The 20,033-nt window shown below is 46.0% G+C and overlaps 1 protein-coding gene across 9 annotated transcripts in view; it reads right to left on the bottom strand.

The window, feature by feature from the left end:
* The window catches only part of TNS2 (tensin 2), a 130,042-nt gene that overhangs the window by 39,820 nt on the left and 70,189 nt on the right, over window positions 1-20,033 (bottom strand). For all 9 annotated transcript variants that reach the window (XM_035101897.3, XM_088662784.1, XM_088662782.1 and 6 more), the window contains 8 exons: window positions 9,505-9,543; window positions 5,984-6,022; window positions 4,206-4,255; window positions 3,014-3,185; window positions 2,146-2,196; window positions 940-1,062; window positions 524-588; window positions 294-377 (listed from right to left, as the gene is read on the bottom strand). In XM_035101897.3, the coding sequence (XP_034957788.3) occupies window positions 294-377; window positions 524-588; window positions 940-1,062; window positions 2,146-2,196; window positions 3,014-3,185; window positions 4,206-4,255; window positions 5,984-6,022; window positions 9,505-9,543 (623 nt within the window). The remainder of the gene's footprint in view (window positions 1-293; window positions 378-523; window positions 589-939; window positions 1,063-2,145; window positions 2,197-3,013; window positions 3,186-4,205; window positions 4,256-5,983; window positions 6,023-9,504; window positions 9,544-20,033) is intronic.

The raw sequence follows: 20,033 nt of genomic DNA, 5'->3' as shown, positions 1-20,033 counted from the left end.
CTTGGTTCTCCTACCAGCACTTTTTCTCTCCCTGAGGATCCTGTGGATTTGTGAGAGTAGAAGGGCACACTGGATAGTCAGAATGGTTTTCAGGCACAAGGGCTTCCTATCTAGTGCAACCTGCACACAAACAGATTCACCCCATTTCCGTGTTTTCCTCTAAAGTTTCTCACAGCACACCCCTGCAACGCCTTGACATGGTGCATTTCCCGCCCATCCTGCAGCTTATTTTCACATGCATGACAGCAGAGGAAGAAGGGAAATTGGGGTGGGGGTGAAGCTGCAGGCCTCACCTCTTCTGGGAGGGTTGCAGCGAAGCAGCCACCTTGTCCTCGCAGAACTTGCGCATGGTCAGTGTGCTGAGGGCCTGGTCTGCACTGAGGAGGGAAGAAAGGAAAGAGGCCAGTGGTTACATGCATGCTGCCCCCCCTTAGGAGTCTCTGTCTTGAGCTGAAGATAGAAGCCAAGGAGAGTTACGGCCTACCACACACAAGTACAGCTCCCTCCCCGCATTGCTTGGTACCTTGCAGAGATTTTGCTGTAGTACATATAGGCTGCTACGATCACGCCAGTCTTGCCCTTATTGCCCTGGCACAAATAGGGGAAGGAGAGAGAGAGAGAGAGAGAGAGAGAGAGAGAGAGAGAGAGAGAGAGAGAGAAGGCATTAAACACTGGGGCTAGGACCATAAAATGCAGCAGCAGCAGCAGCAGCCTAGGAGTGCAAGAAGTTTCCCAAAAAACTATGCGAACCAACTCAGAGGCAGGGGGAGAGACAGAGGAATGACTGTAAGAACCCACAGAACATGACCTGCAGAAGTCAAATGCCCTTTCCCCAGTCTCTGGTGTCTTTGCAGTCCCCTCTGTCTCCATCATCCACAGCCACTTCCCCTAAATGCCCATCTATAATGGCCGGGAAAATTGGGGCATTTTCCTCTGCACCTTGCAGTGAAGCACAACCACGTGCTGTGGGTCTGAGTTCAGCCAGGTCTCCATCGCTTTGCAGATGGTGCAGGTTTTGTCCAAAGGTGGGGCGTGGAGGTCTGGCCAGCCAAAGTCTTGCACCTATGCCGGGAAGGAGAGAGAAGCATTAGGCATTAAGGAGGCACATGCGTATACAAAGGCAGAACAAATGGAACCAGAGTTAAGAGTGTCAGATTGTATTTTATTTTTTACTACAGAACAGGCACGTCCAACAGGTAGATCATGATCTACTGGTAGATCGTGAGGTGTTCCTGGTAGATCCTGGTTGACTTCTGGCCCCTCAGTGATCTACTTACAAAAAAAGAGAGCAACCCCCCCCAACTTTGGCTTCCTAAAAAAAGCCCCACAACTTTGGGTAGAGCACAGTTTTTTTATACAGTACTGAGAATAGATCACAGTCTATTGGGAGTTGGACATTCCTGCTATTGAACAATGGGAAAGAGCATCTGCTTTGCATGCAGGTTGTCCCAGGTTCAGTCCCCAGCATCTGGTAAAGACTCTGGTCTGTAACCCTGGAGAGCCATTACTGGACAATAGTGGACGGTGGAGTGGCATCACTTATTTGACCTCCGGGAGGAGAGTTGTTGCGGTGCAAGTGCACTGGCAGAGCCAATCCAGTGGTCTTCCACCACACTGACCTCACTGCCACCTCGTTCTTCCTCCTCCTCCTCCTCCTCCAATCCCACTAAAAAGCAGCAGCAGCAATATGACCAACCGGTGAGCAGCAGTACCCCACCACAACACCTGCTATCTCAGTCAATGTAGAAAATAGCTGGACCAACACAGCACAAGGCAGCTTCTTGCGTTCTCTATATCATGCTACTGGAAATCCAAGTTTAATTATGAAAATGTATGTGCAAATCAAACGAATCTGTAGCTTACCCTTCACATAGCTACAATTCCTAGCACCCTTAACAGACTAAAGTTCCTAGGATTATTTGGGGGGAGTCATGTGCCTTAAATGTGCGATTTGCATACAGGCAAAAGTGACAGCTGCAAGCTTGACTCATTGTCTGTTTACCTTGTGTTTGGAAAGGCACAGTTATTTTGCAAGTTTCCATCATGAGAATGTTTGAGACCCACCAGCATAGCTTCAGTCGAAACAAAACTCTGTCCCCCAGGTCAATATAAGCATTTGAGGCCCAACCCTTCTCTCTCTCTCACCTTGGGGTTCAGCCTGATGATGTCATGCCGCTTCTCTGACAGGTTGAGGAGCTGTTGACACAAAGAGACATCTCATTGGCCTCTGTTACTCACAGTGACCCCCTAGCACAATTACCAGCCAGCCAATATTGTACTCATCAAGCCAGTATTTCTCTGCCCCTCACCAGCATGAGCTGCAAAACCCCACAGATTCTAACCTGGCTCTGCCTGCTCTAGTTCTGCCACCCACCCTGCTGCCCAGGGGCTCTGTTTCTAAATTAGAACATTGGCAACCCTTCCCCACCCTCCCATTCCAACTTTTCTCCCCCTCCCCAGACCAGTTCCATCCATCTTCTGTGCTCCCTGTTCCTTTGCAAAGCCCACAAGATGCAGAAGTGTGTTTGTGCAGCCCAGAAGAATACCCACAAGGGTATCTGCATTGGCAGCATGCATATTTCCAATGCCATATTTCAGGTAGGAGACTGAACTGAGGAACAGGGAGCACAGGGGGAATTCCAAGGGATGAGCTATAGCTCAGGGGCGGATCATTTGTTCCGCATGCAGGGGGTCCTAGCTCCTACCCTGTGTCTCCAGATAGGGCTGAAAAACACCCTTGCCTGAAATCATTGCCAGACAATAACTGAGCTAGATGTGCCAATGGTTGGGCACAGTATAAGAAAGATTCCCTGTGATCCTATGCTGAGCATCCTGTGTCTACTGTAGACTGTATGGTGCTCCCCATCTCTCTAAGAAGCAGGCATCCCTCAACACACACTTAATCCCAGGTATCCAGAAAGGCTCACTTTTTGATTTCAGGTGCCCACCCTGCAATGGCCCCCTAATGGGTTTTTTTCCCCATTGCCACCCCGACTTCCCTTGGCTTCCTTACCATGTACTTGTCCTCATGCTTGGATTTTAGCATCTGGGCCACCTCCCGAAGGTTGCCACGGTAACGCTGCTCCTCCAAGGCCAGGGGGAAGAAGACAGAGATGATGCGCTCAGTGATGTAGGTGAGGTCAAAGTCATACTTGCGTTCCATCACGTGGTCTAGGCTGAAACTCCTAAAGGAAGGAAGGAAGGAAGGAAGGAAGGAAGGAAGGAAGGAAGGAAGGAAGGAAGGAAGAGCTGAGGGGAAGCAAGCCATGATTGTTTTCTAATCCCCAAAGGCCCAATTTACCACACTGCGGAAGGGACCAAAGAATAGAATAAATGTTGATGGAAAAGAGGGGATTTCAGAAAAGGTGTCCCAACATGGTTTCTAATTTGCCAATTGGTTATTCATGATGTTTGTGCACAACAGTATAATGGCACTGTCAGGCATTTTGGTTTCGCATGGGCCATATAGTCCATTCTTCAGACTATAGGTGCAGTTGTTACACGTCAGCTCAGTGCCTGTGTACAAAGAGATCCCCGTAGGTCTCAAAAGAAGCCATGGGGCTCACCCACTTTTCTTTTTGTGCCCTGCTTTCTAGGCCCAGGTCAGGGATTTCTAGGTCTGTTTCCAAGTGGGTGGTTTTTTGTCATGCCGTTTTCCCTGGGAAAACCAGCTGTTTACCGTTGAATCGGAACCAGCGGCAATCCACAGAAAACCCAATCAACGTTTGCTCCAATTCAGTGGTAAACAGTGTGCTTTCCCAGGGAAAGTGGTGGGATAAAAAACACACACCACCCACTTGGATGCAGACCTGTGCCTAGGAAGCAGGGCACAAAAGGAAGTGCTTCCTGCCTCTTAGAATTTAGCTGAGTGAGGATTAGATGGTGATATGGGTGAGATATACTAATCTCCGTTTTCTGACATTCCACTGATGAAGCAGAAGTCCACCATATCTTAACCCCATCCCCAATGTTGCTTGAATTAAGCAGGAATCTATTCATATACAGGCACTGTTCCGGCTGAACGTGGCCAATCAGAATTGGTTGGAGCATTCCAGACACATGCCTTTTGTAATCACAGAATGGTATTTAAATCAGCACCTTCTCCAAAGCACAAATATGCTGCTTGCAGAAGTTACAGAATAACTATGGGTCCCAAAGACAAATCAACGTGACTAGAATGCAAAACCTAAATGCAAAACCCTTACCTGGGTAGCGTGTTCCGTTGCTTAGCAGTGTTGAGGGACTTGGTAGAGCCCTGAAAAATAAATGTGGGGAGGGAGGAAGTTGGGGGAAAGCCATCAAAAAAGCACCTCCAAAGCAAAACAGCAAGCAAGAATAGAGTGACTCTGATTGAAAAGAGCCATGAACAGCATGCAGGAAACAGAGAAACATATTTCTTTCTATACATTGCTCTAAAGCAGGAGTGTGGCCAATTATTATTTTTTGTCTGAGAGCTGCATTTCCCCTTGGCCAACCTACCAGGGCCCATATGCCAGTAGTGAGCACGTGGACTACATGGGGGGGGGGGCACACACCGTCATATATTTGCACCCTGGCATACAGTTTCCCCACTCAACATGGGTGTTTTTCTTTCAAAATGAAAGCAGCCTGCTTAATAATGCCGTTTGCGAAAGCACAAACAATGTAACATCTAGTTTGTCTCAGAGTTGTGAATGAGGAAACCCTGTTCTGAATCTTGCTTCTTGTGTTAACCCACTAGCTGGCTTCAGCCTCAGTTCCCCACCTGCAATATAAGGGCTAATAATATGAAGGGAACAGGGTAACCATTGCCATTACGAAGACTGATGGGCTGAGAATGATGGGCCTTGATTTGGTGGATGAGATTTGTAGAAAAAGCAAATAGGTTTAGGGCTCTCTCCTTCTCAGGCTATGCATCTTAAAAACAAAACATAATGATCTTAATCTTTCCCCCCACTCAGATTAGCATGCATAGATAGATAGATAGATAGATAGATAGATATCTTTAAAAGTTTTTATCCCTTCCATCTTAATTGGCTCACCTTGATAGAAATGTGTTTTTTTAAAGTGAACTTAACAGGTTCACTTTCGACAAATCTAATAAAAAAATGTCAGGAATATTTCAGACTTTATAAATGAGTTATCCAGCCATTTGCAGGAGCTGGAAGATGTACCACAAAAATATTTATCTTCAACCCAAACATTGGCTGATTAACATTCTATGGCCTTTTGAATGTGTTTGTGAGAGAGAGGGTTATTGGTCTGTTCTTGTTTTATTATGTATTCTGTGTTCTCATTTTGTATTTTTTATGTTGTGAACAGGCCTGTGATCTTTGGATGAAGGGCAATATACAAATTTTAATAATAGTAGTAGTAATAGTAGTAATAATTTATGTTTAAAGTGGTAGCATGCCACTTTAATTAGCCATGGCTTTCCCAAAAGAATCCCAAGAAGCACAGTTTTTTGAGGGTGCAGAGCTTTATTAGGCAGCCTTTATTCCCCTCACAGCATTACAATTCTGAGAGTGGTTTAACCATCTGTCTTTGCAGGGAACTCTGGAGCACCTGGAGGAAAGAGACGAAGGTCGCCTGGAGGCAGCTGCAAAGCCAACTATCCTCTTCCACATCAGCATTTTTAAAAAGAAAGAGGGAGATTAGAAGAAGTTAGAGAGAGGGAGAAATGAACTCAAGTTATGAAACAAATGCGCCTAATTTGCACTGAACCTAATGCGATTTTAACGAACGAGTCATGAAATGAATAAAGACCTTTTAAGTAGAAAAATGAATGTAATTACAAGAAGAAGAAGAAGAAGAAGAAGAAGAAGAAGAAGAAGAAGAAGAAGAAGAAGAAGAAGAAGAAGAAGAATGCCCTTACATGCCCTTCTTGATTACATTTCAGCATGGTGTCTAGAAACACAGTTTTCAGTCACTAGTGAATCAAACTTTAGACTGGAAAGCCCCGCAGGCAGAGTTGAGAGAGAGTTTGGAGAAAGCAAAGTCTTACCAAATGCTCAATACGCCGGACTGGAGCTGTATTCCTCCTCTTGACAAAGGGAGAAGAATGGGGAGAAGGAGAGTGTTTAGGAAAACAAAACAAAATCACAAAGAATAGCATTAAATGCAAGACAGCACCATGCAGCTTCTATGCCTGAGAAACCACTCATGAGACTCTCCCCAACTGCAGTGGGGGGGCCTGAAACTCATTCCTTGAACCTTGATCCTCAAACTGGAGCTGAAGGAGAGGTACGCAGGGGCAATATAGCAACACTACATCTTCCTACTGGGACAGCCCTTGCCAACCTGGGGCCCTCCATATATTTTGGACTACAACTCCCATCAACCCTGAGCATTGGCTATGCTGGTTGAGACTGATGGGAGTTAGAGGTACCCCTAGAAAGCGAGTGAAATGGAGCTACTACTGATAATGGCTTCGTCATGTCAAATTCTCACCCTCTTATTAACCTTAATAATTAACCTTATCCCCCTCTGATGTAATGAATGTGCATTTCCACAGCCCTACAGCCCATGACACCGAGTAGGGAAAGCAATGACGTCACAACACAGGAGTGGGTTTTAAAACATATTATAGAAGGGAAGAGGGAAAACTTGATACAGGAGTACTATTTTCAGTGGCAGGTCCTAAGTTTTTAGAAACTTCTCATACCCTCCCTAAATAAACTGCAAATTCACAATTTAAAAAGAAACAAGAACAGTATGCACATCCTTGTGTTCTCTGCAATTTACACGGCCATTCTTTCCTTGATCCTAAGGTAGTGAAGTTGATACAAGAAGATAGCTTGATAGGGCCCAAGCAGATCACATTATCTGGATGGGGTGAGGGCATTCAGCAGCTTGCCATGTCCTGGCAACAGGTTTCAACAAATGCACTCACCACACAGAGTGTGGCACCACCCTCTAGCAAGCCTGATGAGCTTGCCTTCCCCTTGGGGTGGGAGGATCTCCAACAATCCCCCAGCTTGCCCCTCGAGAAATTCTGCGAGGAGCTGGAACTACCATTTTTGGCTTGGTCAACAAGCCCAGCCAAAAATTGTTGACCCCTGCTTGGGAACCCTTTGCTTCGCATGGATTATTGCAGCCAGAAAGGCAGGTTGCAATCTTTTAATGTCAGCACAGTCAAAAGAATGTATCGCCGTGCCAAACACAAATGACTTACAATTTCATTGTGTTGAGAAAATGGCCATGTGGCCCGATTCCTGCCCTCCCCCCACACCTTGGTCACTGAATGGACAGCTATTAATAAGTTGCCGGCCTGGTTTCTCTCTACATTTCCTGGAGACTACTTGTCTCTCACTTCCTTTACTGTCTGTTCAATTTGGGACAACCTGCGAGGGAAACAGAGTCTGCCCTCAGGATTGGGAATAGGCGGTGGACTTTTGCTTGCACTTCATAGAGAGGATACACCTGTTCTTTCAAGCTCATTGTCATTGCAGCAAAAAGCTGGCAGGCCACCTTGATATGTCTTTATTTTAATTTGTTTTGTAATAGAGAAAGCAGTTACAAACTTCAAAAAAGGACGAATAGAACAAGGAAAGGCATAAAAAGGACAATGCAATAAAAGAGAGAAAAGTAAACAATACAGTGGAGCTCCAAAGGATTAGCATCACATACAGCTTTCTTACTATCTCGACTTCTCTAAAAACTAACATGAACCTCCATTACAGGGCTGAGGGAAAGATAGAGTCAAGGAACCATCCACCTCCTAAACCAGGAGCTGAGTCTCCAGAGTCTTCCTGACCTGTGAGGTCACTAGAATACCATTGCTGATCCCAGATTCAAGGCAAGTTAAGGTCACAATCAACTTGGGAGTGGGGTGGGTCTGCAAGGCCCTCTGGAGCAAGCAAGTTGGACAGCCTCTTATCTGTAGCTTGGCATTTCTGTGAAACATTCCTGTATGCTAGACAGGAGCCAAAAACACCATGGTGCTAACAAAGGTGGCTTTAACTGGCCCTTCTTGCACTGGGTGGGGTAGAACACCTCCCAGTTGCTAACAGGTTAGCTGGCAGGGAAGGGCTGCAACTCCCGTCTTGGCCCTTACAGAGAAAATAGGCCCATCAGACGTCAGCAACAAGGGAACGCATCCTCTCAAGTTGCATTATTAACATTTCTTTCATTCCCTCTTCAGTGGGAGATTTTGCTTCCTGCTACCATTAATCTTGTCTGGTTCGTTGCAGTTGTTTCACATTCTCACAGCAGCACTTATGAGCTTATGAGCCAGGCTAGTACTGTTCCCACCAGGCTGTACATCCCATTTCACTACCTGAGGCGAATCAGGACATGCTGCCCTGTCCTACCATTGCCTGGTGTCCTGCCACCACAATTATCGATCACTGCTGCCTGCACCATGTGCCCTGCCAGAGAAACATCACCATCATGGCACCCATTTCAGGCAAGATCATGCTCAAAATAGCCCTGATCTTGGCAGAAACTGGTGCCAATGCTGGCGCCATTTCTTTGCTGCTGCTGCTGCTGGAGGTGGTGTGGTGCCCGTGAAAATGCTGCCTCGGGCTTCTGCCACCTGCGGCAGTAGCCTCACCCTGCCTAATGGCTGGGCTGGCCTTGGTTCCCACTGCCAAGACCAAGAAATAGAACTTGTCCAAGAATACACAACAAATTGAAAGCTCAGCTGGGCTTTCAACCCAGGAAACCACCTCTCCCTTCCATATTCCCATCCACGCATCTATACACTCTGAAGAAAGGACTTTCCTTACTGAGTACTCTCACAAACCTCCACAGCAAAGACCCACCTATAACCTCAACTGCAATTTGGCTCATAAGGAATAGCTCATCAGAGAACTACTTCATCAATGGCAGGTGATGGTGATTGGATGGAATCCACCCATCTGCCAGTATTTAGCCTTCCTGATTGTGGAACATCTGCCCCCCCCCTAAACTGTGGGACTCCAACTCCCATCATCCCTGAGACCATTGGCCACGCTTTCTGGGGCTGATGGGAGTTGCAGTTCAACAACATGTGGAGGGCACAGGTTCTCCACCCTTGCTTTAAGCAGCAGACTCACCCCCTGTGATTTGCTCATATACAATCTTCTCTCTAGGAAGGCACTCCTGGGCAATTCTATAATTATATGAATGAACTGTAGATATGGGGCAGAATCTGACAATGCCTTACCTGTGGCCTTTGGGGGCTTCTGGTATCACATACACCTCTCCTGCCTCATCCTTGGTAGCAGTTTTGTCAACATACATTAATTTATCATCATTTTAAAAGTTCAAAACAAATGTTAAATTGGTTGGGAGTGTGCAAGACAGACAACTCAATCTATGTTTGGTTTGCCAATGTCTGCCAAAGCCTCTGCAGAGGTGAAGCCAGGTGAAAGACAAAAAAGCATGGTGAATTTAGAAATATAGCTGCATGCTGCCATGCTATGTGCAGAATTCCCATCCTCACTGAACTAAAACACAGCAGACAGCAACTATGTAGGGGATGGGGAAAGGCCACAGGTAAGGCATAAAACATACAGTGGATGGCTGGACATCCACACTTACCAGTTCAGGAAGAGGGAGGGGCTGGCAGGATGACGCTACCTGGAAATGAGAAGAAACAGAGAATGAAAAGTCCGACTGCAGACCCCTGGCTGCTCAGCTGGGAGGCCTCCCACAAACAGGGCTTTGCAAGGACCAAACCACCCCTCCCTCTCTCCATGTTAAGGAGTGGTGGGAGTGGAGAAAGACTCTTGCTCAGCTCCTCGGACTGCCTCTCTAAGAGGCAGGATCTGCCTCTTTTTCCCATCAGGGTGTTTGCTTTGGACTGGGCTGGGCCCTTCCACTGACGGCGCACACATAGGCAGCAATTCATCATGACTGGGAGGCAGAGCGGGCAACGCAGCGGTGGGGGCTCTGCTATATATAGAGAAATGTAAACAGGCTGCACCCCACACCCAGGAGGGAAGCACAGGGAGGCTATTCAGCCCTGCTGCTCTTCCATCTCACCTGGTGAAGCTGCCTTTGCATCCCTGGGTGACCTATGAGAGAAGAGGGAGGGACCAAGTGCCATCTCCTTCATCTTCTACAGGTTCTGGCATTGCTGCTTTCAGGAGACAGAGAACCCCATCTCCCTTGGCAGTCTGATCTAAGTGATGGGGCCATGTCTCCTTCATGGATGTTAAAAGGTACAGTAATGGTAAAGGGACCCCTGAACATTAGGTCCAGTCATGACCGACTCTGGGGTTCTGGCGCTCATCTCGCTTTATTGACCGAGGGAGTCAGCGTACAGCATTCAGGTCATGCGGCCAGCATGACTAAGCCGCTTCTGGCGAACCAGAGTAGCACACGGAAATGCTGTTTACCTTCCTGCTGGAGTGGTACCTATTTATCTACTTGCACTTTGAAGTGCTTTCGAGCTGCTAGGTGGGCAGGAGCTGGGACCGAGCAACGGGAGCTCACCCCGTCGCAGGGATTCGAACCGCCGACCTTCTGATCAGCAAGCCCTAGGCCCTGTGGTTTAAAACCCACAGCGCCACCCGCGTCCCTTATGGATGTTACTAGCAACAAATAATTGAGTCGGAATTTATTAATATTTGCCACTGCAATTCAACTGCTGGCTTTCACTCAACACGCACACACATGAATGTGCATGTATGTGTTCTTGAACAAATAAAAACTGAATATCAGAGTAGAGCTAACCATGACAGACAAATATAATCCTGAATGGCCATGGTACTTCGTTAGATAAAAGCTGTTTCACGAGGGGGCAATTTGGAACAGAGAAACATCTGTATGCTTAATGCTTTCCTTGCCTGCCAATTTCCCCGCTCCCCCCCATGCCCCAGAGACTGTTCCAGATACATGTTTATATGAGCGTACAAAAATCAAAATGTGGACCTGAAATAGGATAATGCCACTTTTTTTTTTGAAGTTCTAAGCAGAACATTTGTGAGCTAAGCAAACACTTCTACTGAGAGGATTCATTCGCTTCCTAATAAGAATGCCAAATATTAAGAGATGTACATAAATGACCAATTCCTGTAAATAGGAAGATTCTGTTTTACCTTTCCTTTCATGTAAAATGCCCTTTAAAGCAGAAAACAGGGAAGGTTTTATTTAACATCCTGAGGACAGAAAGAGGGACCATGTGGCTATACCATTAAACCTCCCCAAATGAATTATGTTTTAATATTAGATATACCACTCTAACAAAGAGCCATTTATATAGATTGCTTTTTCCCCAGCTTGATTTTCCAACATTCTTTGATGAATTTGGCTGCTAGATGGATTCAAACCAGTCCAGATATTATTCAGAAATATTGCTTCCTTATTGCAGGGGTACCTAACCCGTGTCCTGGAGGCCTGATCAAGCAAATTTTGCTGGTCCCCAAGTACCCCAACATTTGGCAGTGGCAGCAAAATGAAAAAAAATAAGGTATGATTGGGGGTTGGGAGACAGGTTCCCTTGATGGTAGGGATGGGGAGAAATTCATCTCAGTTTGCATTTAAGGTTGAATTTATCAAAATTGGACTTCCTGAAACAATACGAGAACAGATACACAGCCATCCTTCAATATTCACACTTAACTGGATTTTGCGATTTAGTGCTCCAATCAACTAATGTTTTCAAATATGCATATATTAAGGGGAAATGTATATAAAAATTAACAGATTATTGAAAATATCATACAGAAAGCATTATGTTAGGAGAAATTGCTTGCAAAATGTGTACAAACTGCAGACAAAAAATGTGTTTAGAGGAAATGTGCACCAAAATGCTGAGGAATTTTCATGAGGATATGTATTTTTAAGATGAGGAAAAACGAGAAACAGAGAGATCCTGTCACCCCTACCTGATGGGGATGCAAACTGCTGGTCCAAAGAAGGTTAGGCCACATCCCTGCTTTACACAACAAGCACCTTTATTTATTATATTCATTTTAAAGCATTTATTTGCCACCTCTCCAAATCAAAATTCACCCCAGGCATCTTTCATATTAAAATAAGGGTATGTCAACAGCAACTGAAAAAAGTAGAGCCTTGAAACTCCCAAAGAACAGTTCAATCAACAGGTTCTGTAAGCATCATTCATAAAATCAGCAATGAATAATCCCCAAAACTGAATCAAGTTGCTTATCGAAACAGTCAGATGAAACACCATCTATATAGAATTTTGAACAGATTCTGTCACAGGATTTGAAGTCTTAAAATTCTCAAGCTTCTGCCATGGGATCATATAAGTTTGAGTAATACGTAGGTTGCGTGTAACAGGAAAAGTCTTTGTGTCATGCAAGGGAGAGCCACCAGCTCATCTCTCACAGTCTTTTCATTTTAACCTTTCCACCCTCCACGATGCCATGCTTTGTTGTAAGTTCCAAACAGGTTCTGCAAAGTTTTAAAGACCAGGTTCAGAACTGTTAGAGGGAATAGGTTTATGTGTGTTCATTTTGTTAAACTTGCGAATTTTAGTATGAGCACTGAGTTTTGGAGTTGCAACATGTAAACAAAAAGATAAAGGTAAAGGTAAAGGACCCCTGACAGTTAAATCCAGTCGTGGGCGACTCTGGGGTTGCGGCGCTCATCTCGCTTTACAGGCCGAGGGAGCCGGCGTTTGTCTGCAGACAGTTTTTTCGGGTGATGTGGCCAGCATGACTAAGCCACTTCTGGTGCAACGGAACACCTAAACCAGAGCAGCGCACGGAAACGCTGTTTACCTTCCCGCTGGAGTGGTACCTATTTATCTACTTGCACTTTTTGGCATGCTTTCGAACTGCTAGGTTGGCAGGAGCTGGGATTCAAACCGCCAACCTTCTGATTGGCAAGCCCAAGAGGCTCAGTGGTTTAGACCACAGCGCCACCTGCGTCCCTTTTAACATGTAAATACCCCTTATCTATTTTTCCTTATACAGCTGCCCCCTTCATGACAACATATCATTAATCACTTAGTGATGAAATCACCAAAATGATGTAGAATCAGATCAGACTCTTAGGCTTCCAACCTAATTTCAAAATACCACAGGCAGGAAGCACTTGGGATGGGAAGAATGAAGTGAGTGTCAGAAACTCTCTCTCTCTCTCTCTCTCTCTCTCTCTCTCTCTCTCTCTCTCTCTCTCTCTCTCTGAGAGAGAGGGTGGCAAAGGAGATGTCAGAAAAAAGAAAAGTAGGGGGGCATGCCCACTTTGGGTTATGGTTGTGCCCACTGCTGGATTCAGTCACACCCACATAAACTTAGCAGCCCCCTACATATTGCCCCCATAAGCAATGCGGCTTTGACAGAAAAAGAATTCCCCTTCCTACCTTAGACAAATAGGAGCTGCAATGCTTTTGGCACACTTGTGTACATGTGTAAAGCTTTTCCATGAGTCACACACAGGAAAGGAACGGCTGCATTTTGGGGGAAGGGGAGGATGATTTTACCACCACGCACATGAACCCTGTGCTTACATGTTGGAGCCCAAGGACAAATTGCCTTGTGAGATGTAGACCTTCTGTGCATCATCCTTCCTTAAGAAAGAAGCTCCCTTACATCTTGGTCACACTCCATACTAAGGAGAGTTTATTTCTGTTCCTGGGCTACATTATGAAAACTAAGTAAGTAAGAGTCAGATGCTCCCATGCTGCACTGCAATCGAACTTCCAAAGCAACTTCCAAACTAACATCAGGCAACGATTCTGGTTGTTGGCGGGAAGAGCCAAGTGTCTTTTGCAAGGGATAACTGATCCCTCTGCACAAGAATGTGCTGTGCAAGAGGAAGAGGTATTGCAGGGGGTTGGACTAGAAGACCCTCAGGGTTCCTTCCAACTCTACAACTCTATGATTCTATTATACTAATAATGGAACTGTAAAGTTAGAAGGAACCCCAAGGGTCATCTAGTCCAACCCCCTGCAAAGCTGGAATCTTTCTAGGGCTCAAACCCACAATCCTGAGATTAAGAGTCTCATGCTCTACCCACTGAGTTCATGAGTCTTTTATTTTTAAATGCAAAACACATTGCCTTAATGGGTCCTATGTTTTTTTTCAGACCTGGAAAACTGTGGGGCTCAATCAAACCAAGTAGTTTTGTCTGGGCGGGGTGTCAAAGCTAGTTGCAGCTCCTGCCTCTGTCCCATCATGTGGTGTAAAACAGAAGGGCTGCAGCACTAAGTGGCAGGTCAGAGTGCCTTTGTCAAACCAACTATCAACACAACTGAAATTACACTGTGTGTGTGAACAAGGGTGCAATTAAGTAAACAGACAAAAGAGGTGCCTGCTGCACATGACGCAAGGTAGTCTTTTGTGACCTCTGCCTTTAATTAAAGAAACAAACACCAAGTGGAGTGGAGAATATCTTCTCTTCTGAAGCCTGGGGGTGTTGGGGGGGCAGTTTAATTTGTCAGATTATTATTAGCGCTCCAAAAAACAATCAATAAGCATTTTGAATCTAATCAGGTCCTTGTGACCTGCTAGCTGTTGCCCCGTGAATGACTTGCCTTTTGGGGCAGAAAGATGATTCCCCACCCTTTTCTCCCTATCCTTCTATCTAGAACATCTAAACTGCCTCTTGAAGCAAAGCTTGGGAGTTTTGAATATACAGATTTTATTTTGTGGCTGAGCAGGCATCTTGAATCCTGGGGGGTAGGACACACCTACCTGGTAGGCTAAAATTATACAGCTGATTGTACACCCTCTTGGTGGTTCACAGCTGGGTTAACATTCAAACTGGAACCAGAGTTGAATAGCGTAGTCCTATCACTTTCAAATCCCAATTCCAGAAATTACAGGGCTGTGAATTATGGGTTGAATCCAATGTAGCGCTAAGTAAAAGTTGTTCAGTTAGAGCAAGGATTTATGCTCATGCAATGGAGTTTTCTCATCGCACACACCTTGCTCTTCTTTGAGTTGCCCTCCACAACCTTCCTGAGCAGATTCAAGGGTGCAGGCAAGCAGAGAGTGTGGAAAAGTTCTGCTGCACATTCCTTGCACTGATGGAATGAATGCAGTTTGGAGATTTTTATGTATTCACTGCATTCTTGTGAAATTTTATCATTTAGGTGACTGCTACCAACTGACAAACTTGGCCCATAGGGAGAGAGGGAGGAAGGGAAGGATTGGGCCCTCCACCATGATCCAGTTCCCCACCCCTGCTCTCTTACATTCATCTACTCTATTGCTTCAGAGGCTGAAAAAAGGGGTAAGGATTATGACTTGGAATAAGAGACCTAGGAATCAAAGACTCATAATCCACCCCTCTTTCCCTTCCCCACACCTTCTGAAGTTATGTTTTACACCATTATTGATGGAAAGTGAAGTCAAGAGCAGGAAACAGGAGAAAAAGCTTAATAGTCAAAACAAAGAGACTCTTGTAGCACCTTAAAAGACTACGGGCTCATCCAAACCTCTGCTTGTGCCATGCCTGGTCAAAACAAAGAGACTCTTGTAGCACCTTAAAAGACTACGGGCTCATCCAAACCTCTGCTTGTGCCATGCCTGGAAAGCACTTTCTAGACACAGGTCCAACTGCATAGCTGCCAATTTTTCCCTTTTCTCACGAGGAAGCCTATTCAGCATAAGGGAAAATCCCTGTAAAAAAGGGATAACTTGGCAGCTATGGGTCCAAGTGGTCTACCCCTTGCCCCATTCCTTTCCAAGTTAAAACCCACTCTTAGCAATAGATTGGAACAAATGGCAATCAATTTGTCGTTTGCTCCAGTTGAGCTCTAAAGAGCAATTTCCCCCAGCAGAACGAGAGGAAGTGTGGATAAGCCCTAACTTAAGGGAAAGCTTCCAGGAACTTGAATCCATCAGATGCTCCAGAACAACTTGGAGCAAGGCTTTCCGTTTGGATGCCCATTTTGTGGAACAGCATTCCTCTTCAGATTTGAGAGGCACATTTCCAGGAACAATTGAATACTTTTTTTTAGGTCTCTGCTTTGGGTAATTATTTGCATCATTTTTCAAACTGTTCTACTTTGTTTTTCTTATAGGATTGAGATTTATGGGGAAAGTGATTTAATACTAATAACACTAACAACAAGTTAGATGGGCATCTGTTAGGGGTTCTTTAGTTGCAATTCCTGCATTGCAGGGGGTGGGCTTTGGGCCCTTCCCTCAAATTCTATGATTCTAAGTCAGTGTTTCTCAACCAGTGTGCCTCCAGATGTTTTGGGACTACAACTCCCATCATTCCTGACCACTGGTCTTGCTAGCTAGGGATGATGGGAGTTGTAGTCCCAAAACATCTGGAGGCACACTGGTTGAGAAACACTGTTCTAAGTATCCAACATAATAATAATAACAATATACAGTAATAATAATTTATTATTTCTACCCCACCCACCTGGCTGGGTTTCCCCAGCCACTCTGAGAAGCTTCCGACAAGAGATTAAAAATGCATTAAACACAGTGCTAGGTGAACATTCTGTCAGCACAAGGATTTCTGTTTGTGCAATAGAATATTCTCTCCCTCTCCTTCCTGTTCTCCCCTTAAATCTGTTCTACCGGTAGGTGTTTCTGGGTTACATGCAGGGGAAGGGGAGGAAAGTCCCATAGTGCATGTGGAAATCCTTGCACTAATGCGACACAGGAGCTGAATACCACCAAATGCTGCTACTAGTAAGAATACATGTAAGCATAGAAAGGGGAGAAATTAACAGCAGAGACACAGGAATGCATCTCCAGTTACCTTTTTTGTTTGCTAAAAGCAGCCACAGGGTTGGATCAGCATAATGGCAGAGGGCATGAGGGGATCATCAAATGCTTGCTCCCCTGCTATGGCCCAGATCCAAATCATACACGCATACTTTGGAACTATGATTAGCCGTGGAGGGGAAAACATTGGGCATGTCATGTCTAATTTGGCCCTCAGAACAAAGTCCAACAAATGTAATTTTTACTCACAGGCAGACCTATAAATAGTCATCCCCAAGATGGCCGGAAATAGCTTCCTAGCATCCGAAGCTTTTTAAAAAGTTAAGTCTTTGCTTTCAGCCACACATCATTTTAACAGAGAAATGTGTGGGCCAGCAGGCTAGTAAATGCCTGGTTCGCCCTGCCCCCCATTGCACATGATGTGCATATGACGTCACGTGACGCTGGGCCTCCTCAATGTGGGGGGTAAGTCGGGACGCTTGATCCCAAGCATGCGCACATGAGATTGAAACCTCAGTGTTGCAGTTTCAAAAGGACACAACTAATGACCCTTCTGCTCTGATTGATTTGGAGACTGGAAGCAGATTAAAAGGATGTGGTAGCCTGAGTAGTCAAAAAGAACTCAGGATAATTCACCATCCATTTACCAATCTCTCTACTCATATTCAAGTTTTCTCCCACTTCTGCAAATGCTCGTGGGTCTTTAGTCTGGGGCTCGCTCTGCTTCTCATGCCCCACATACACATGCCCCCTCTCAGACAGAAACGGCCCCCAATCTTTAACCTTCTCCTGCGGTTCGGTTGTGGGAAACTTTTGGGATGTGGAGCAAGCGTGTGAGTGTGTGTGTGCGTGCATGCATGCACTCTCTCTCTGTTCTGGAGGAAGCTTCTTGCCTCCCCCTCCTAAGCCCTCTGGCTTGATCCCTCCAGCAAGCCCTGGCCTGGGAAAACATCTGGACCAGCCCATGGGAGGCAGAGGGGAGGTCGCCAGGATGTGGGAAACTCTAGCAGGAAGTCTAGGCTGTACATCTCAACAGGCCAACTGCACAGCTAGCAGGCCTCACAGCCCGATGAGCTGGGCTGCTTCTTAGCAAAAGGAAGACATTGCATTTTTATGGCACATCTGCAAAGGATAGACAGGCCTCTGAGCTTGGAGGGGTGGGGGCTTTGTACTCCCCTCCTTCCAGATGCCACAGGCAGCAGTGTCTGTGTCTGTGTGTGTGTGTGTGTGTGTGTGTGTGTGTGTGTGTGAAGCACAGAGCAGGAAAGGAGCTTAGCCAGGTCCATGTACACATCAGTCCTCAAACCTGGGCTGCCTTGGATCTCAAGCCTTCCCTATGCCTCTTCTAAGGACCTATGCATGAAGGAGGTGGTACTAGAGAGGTTGCAGGGGATCACATTTTTGATGCTCCTCTACATTAAAGGAATATAAAAAGTTTGATTGAAAGCTCTAGACTCCCTTCCTTGAAGCCATAAACCCAGGGAGGGGAACCTCAGGCCTGGGGCCCAAATGTAGACCTTGAAGCCACTCTAGCTGGCTCTCAGAATGCTCCCCAGGCTACACCCATCACTTGCCCAAGTGTTTTTGAATGACTGGAACATGTCCTGGGATTCTGAAAATGCCCTTAGTCTGCCTGGACAGAGAGGAGTGTGTGGGAGCGTGCCTACTGGACAAAGGTAAAATTTGCACCCCTGCTCTGCCCACCACTGACATGTGGCCCTTGGGCTGAAAGGTTCCCTGCCCGTGCCATAAAGGGTTAGGAAACAGGTTGTTTGAAGGATGGCTTGCAGCCACATGAACCTGCCCAGGCTTTGAGATGGCTTCTGAGCTCTGCTTTCAATTCCTCCATCAGGCTGACAGGCATGAGAAACAGGATCTTTGCCGTAGTGGCCTTGTATTCTTGGAACTCTCCCCCAAAAGAAGTACGTATAGCCCCATCTTAATCAACTTTTTAAAAGGACCTTTAATTGATGGTTTCAGTTGAAAGAACTGCACGCTGCATTTCAGATTGTGGCCATTTTCCTGTTGAAGTGTATTTTCTTTTTCTTTAAATCACCTTTAGTAAGCTGTGATGGGAAGGCTTACGTGAGTATTTTAAATTAAAGTAAGTTAATTAAAACAAAAATCTCCCTGCATGCAGAAAATCATCGCAGGAAGCAGCAGGCTGAGCTTGATCCCATCTTCCTGATGCACTGCTTTTCTACTGGCAGGGAGTTTTTGTTTTTGCTAGCTAGGGAAGCATTCAAAAAATGTGCCCCACCCACCCTGCTCACCCTCTCCAGAGGCTGACAGAGACTAGATGCAGCTTTTGGTCTTATCCCTCTCATGAGCTCACAAGAGCAAAGCAGTTCCAGATGACTTTTGGACGCAAGCCAATCCACTCGCTATAGGGGAAGGCAGAACGTGACATAAAGGGCATATGGCTTGCAGGAGGGGTGGAAACCCACACCGCCTCCAAGTACGTTCATCTGTCAGGCTCTGTGTGTAAGGAAAACCCACCAAAGGGATTTGCAGGGCAGCATTCTCACTGTCCCTGATGCGTCCCCTGAATGGCCTCCCGCCAGCCAAAGTCCAAGGATGAAACTCTCCCCACTAGGGAAACAGCGGAGGGGGAGAGATTCCAGGGAGGAGACTGCAGAACAAATTGCTCTGGACGAGTCACGCAAGATCTAAGCCATATGCCGCTGGGGAATCTTGGGCAACTTAGAGAGAGAAGAAGGGGAGACTCCACATAAACAGCAGAGGCAAAAACTTACTGAGCTTTTCCTTCCAAGAGCTATGCATTTCATACTCCACTCACTTCTCGGGTTCTGCTTAGAACAGCCTCCTGCAACCTGGTGCTGTCCAAAGGTTGGGTTATGACTTGCATCAACCTTGACTGTCGGCCATGCGGGCTGGAGCAGCAGGCCAACAACATATGAGGGGAAAACACTAGGTCGCCTCCGAGCAGCTGAGAATGTCTTCTCCTCCGAAAGAAAGAAAGAAAGAAAGGGGGGAAAGACCCACACTTTCTAGAGGCCCTCCCCCCGCCTTCCAAAGCAGATTTTCAGGAGAAAAAGCAGGTTTCGGGAGAAGAGGAGATTCAGCAAAAATCATCTCCTTCCCTGTTCTGCTAATAGAATTCTTCCATGACTGGAAAGAGCCCTTGCTTTCACAGGAGGCAAAGTCTGGATCCAACCCAATGTACACTGTTGTTGTAAACTGCCCTGAACCTTATGAATACTAATGTTAGGACTCCCTTATTGCAGTAGACAGACATATCTGGAAGGCCACAGGCCATGAAGGCAACAATGGCTTTCTTTCCTTGCTTATCCCCAGCGTCTGGTGCCCAAGATGGTGTAGTGGTTTGAGCATTGAACTAGGACCTCTTCTCAGCCACAAAGCTCGCTGAGGGACCTTGGCCCTGTGACACACATACACTCTCTCAGCCTAACCCATCTCACAGGGTTATTGTGAGGATG

Source organism: Zootoca vivipara, chromosome 2 (genome assembly GCF_965207765.1).
Source record: "Zootoca vivipara chromosome 2, rZooViv2.hap1.1, whole genome shotgun sequence".
In the NCBI taxonomy this organism is placed as follows: Eukaryota; Metazoa; Chordata; class Lepidosauria; order Squamata; family Lacertidae; genus Zootoca; species Zootoca vivipara.
Note: the sequence above shows the minus strand (reverse complement) of the source record. Positions and strands in the feature narration are given on the sequence as shown.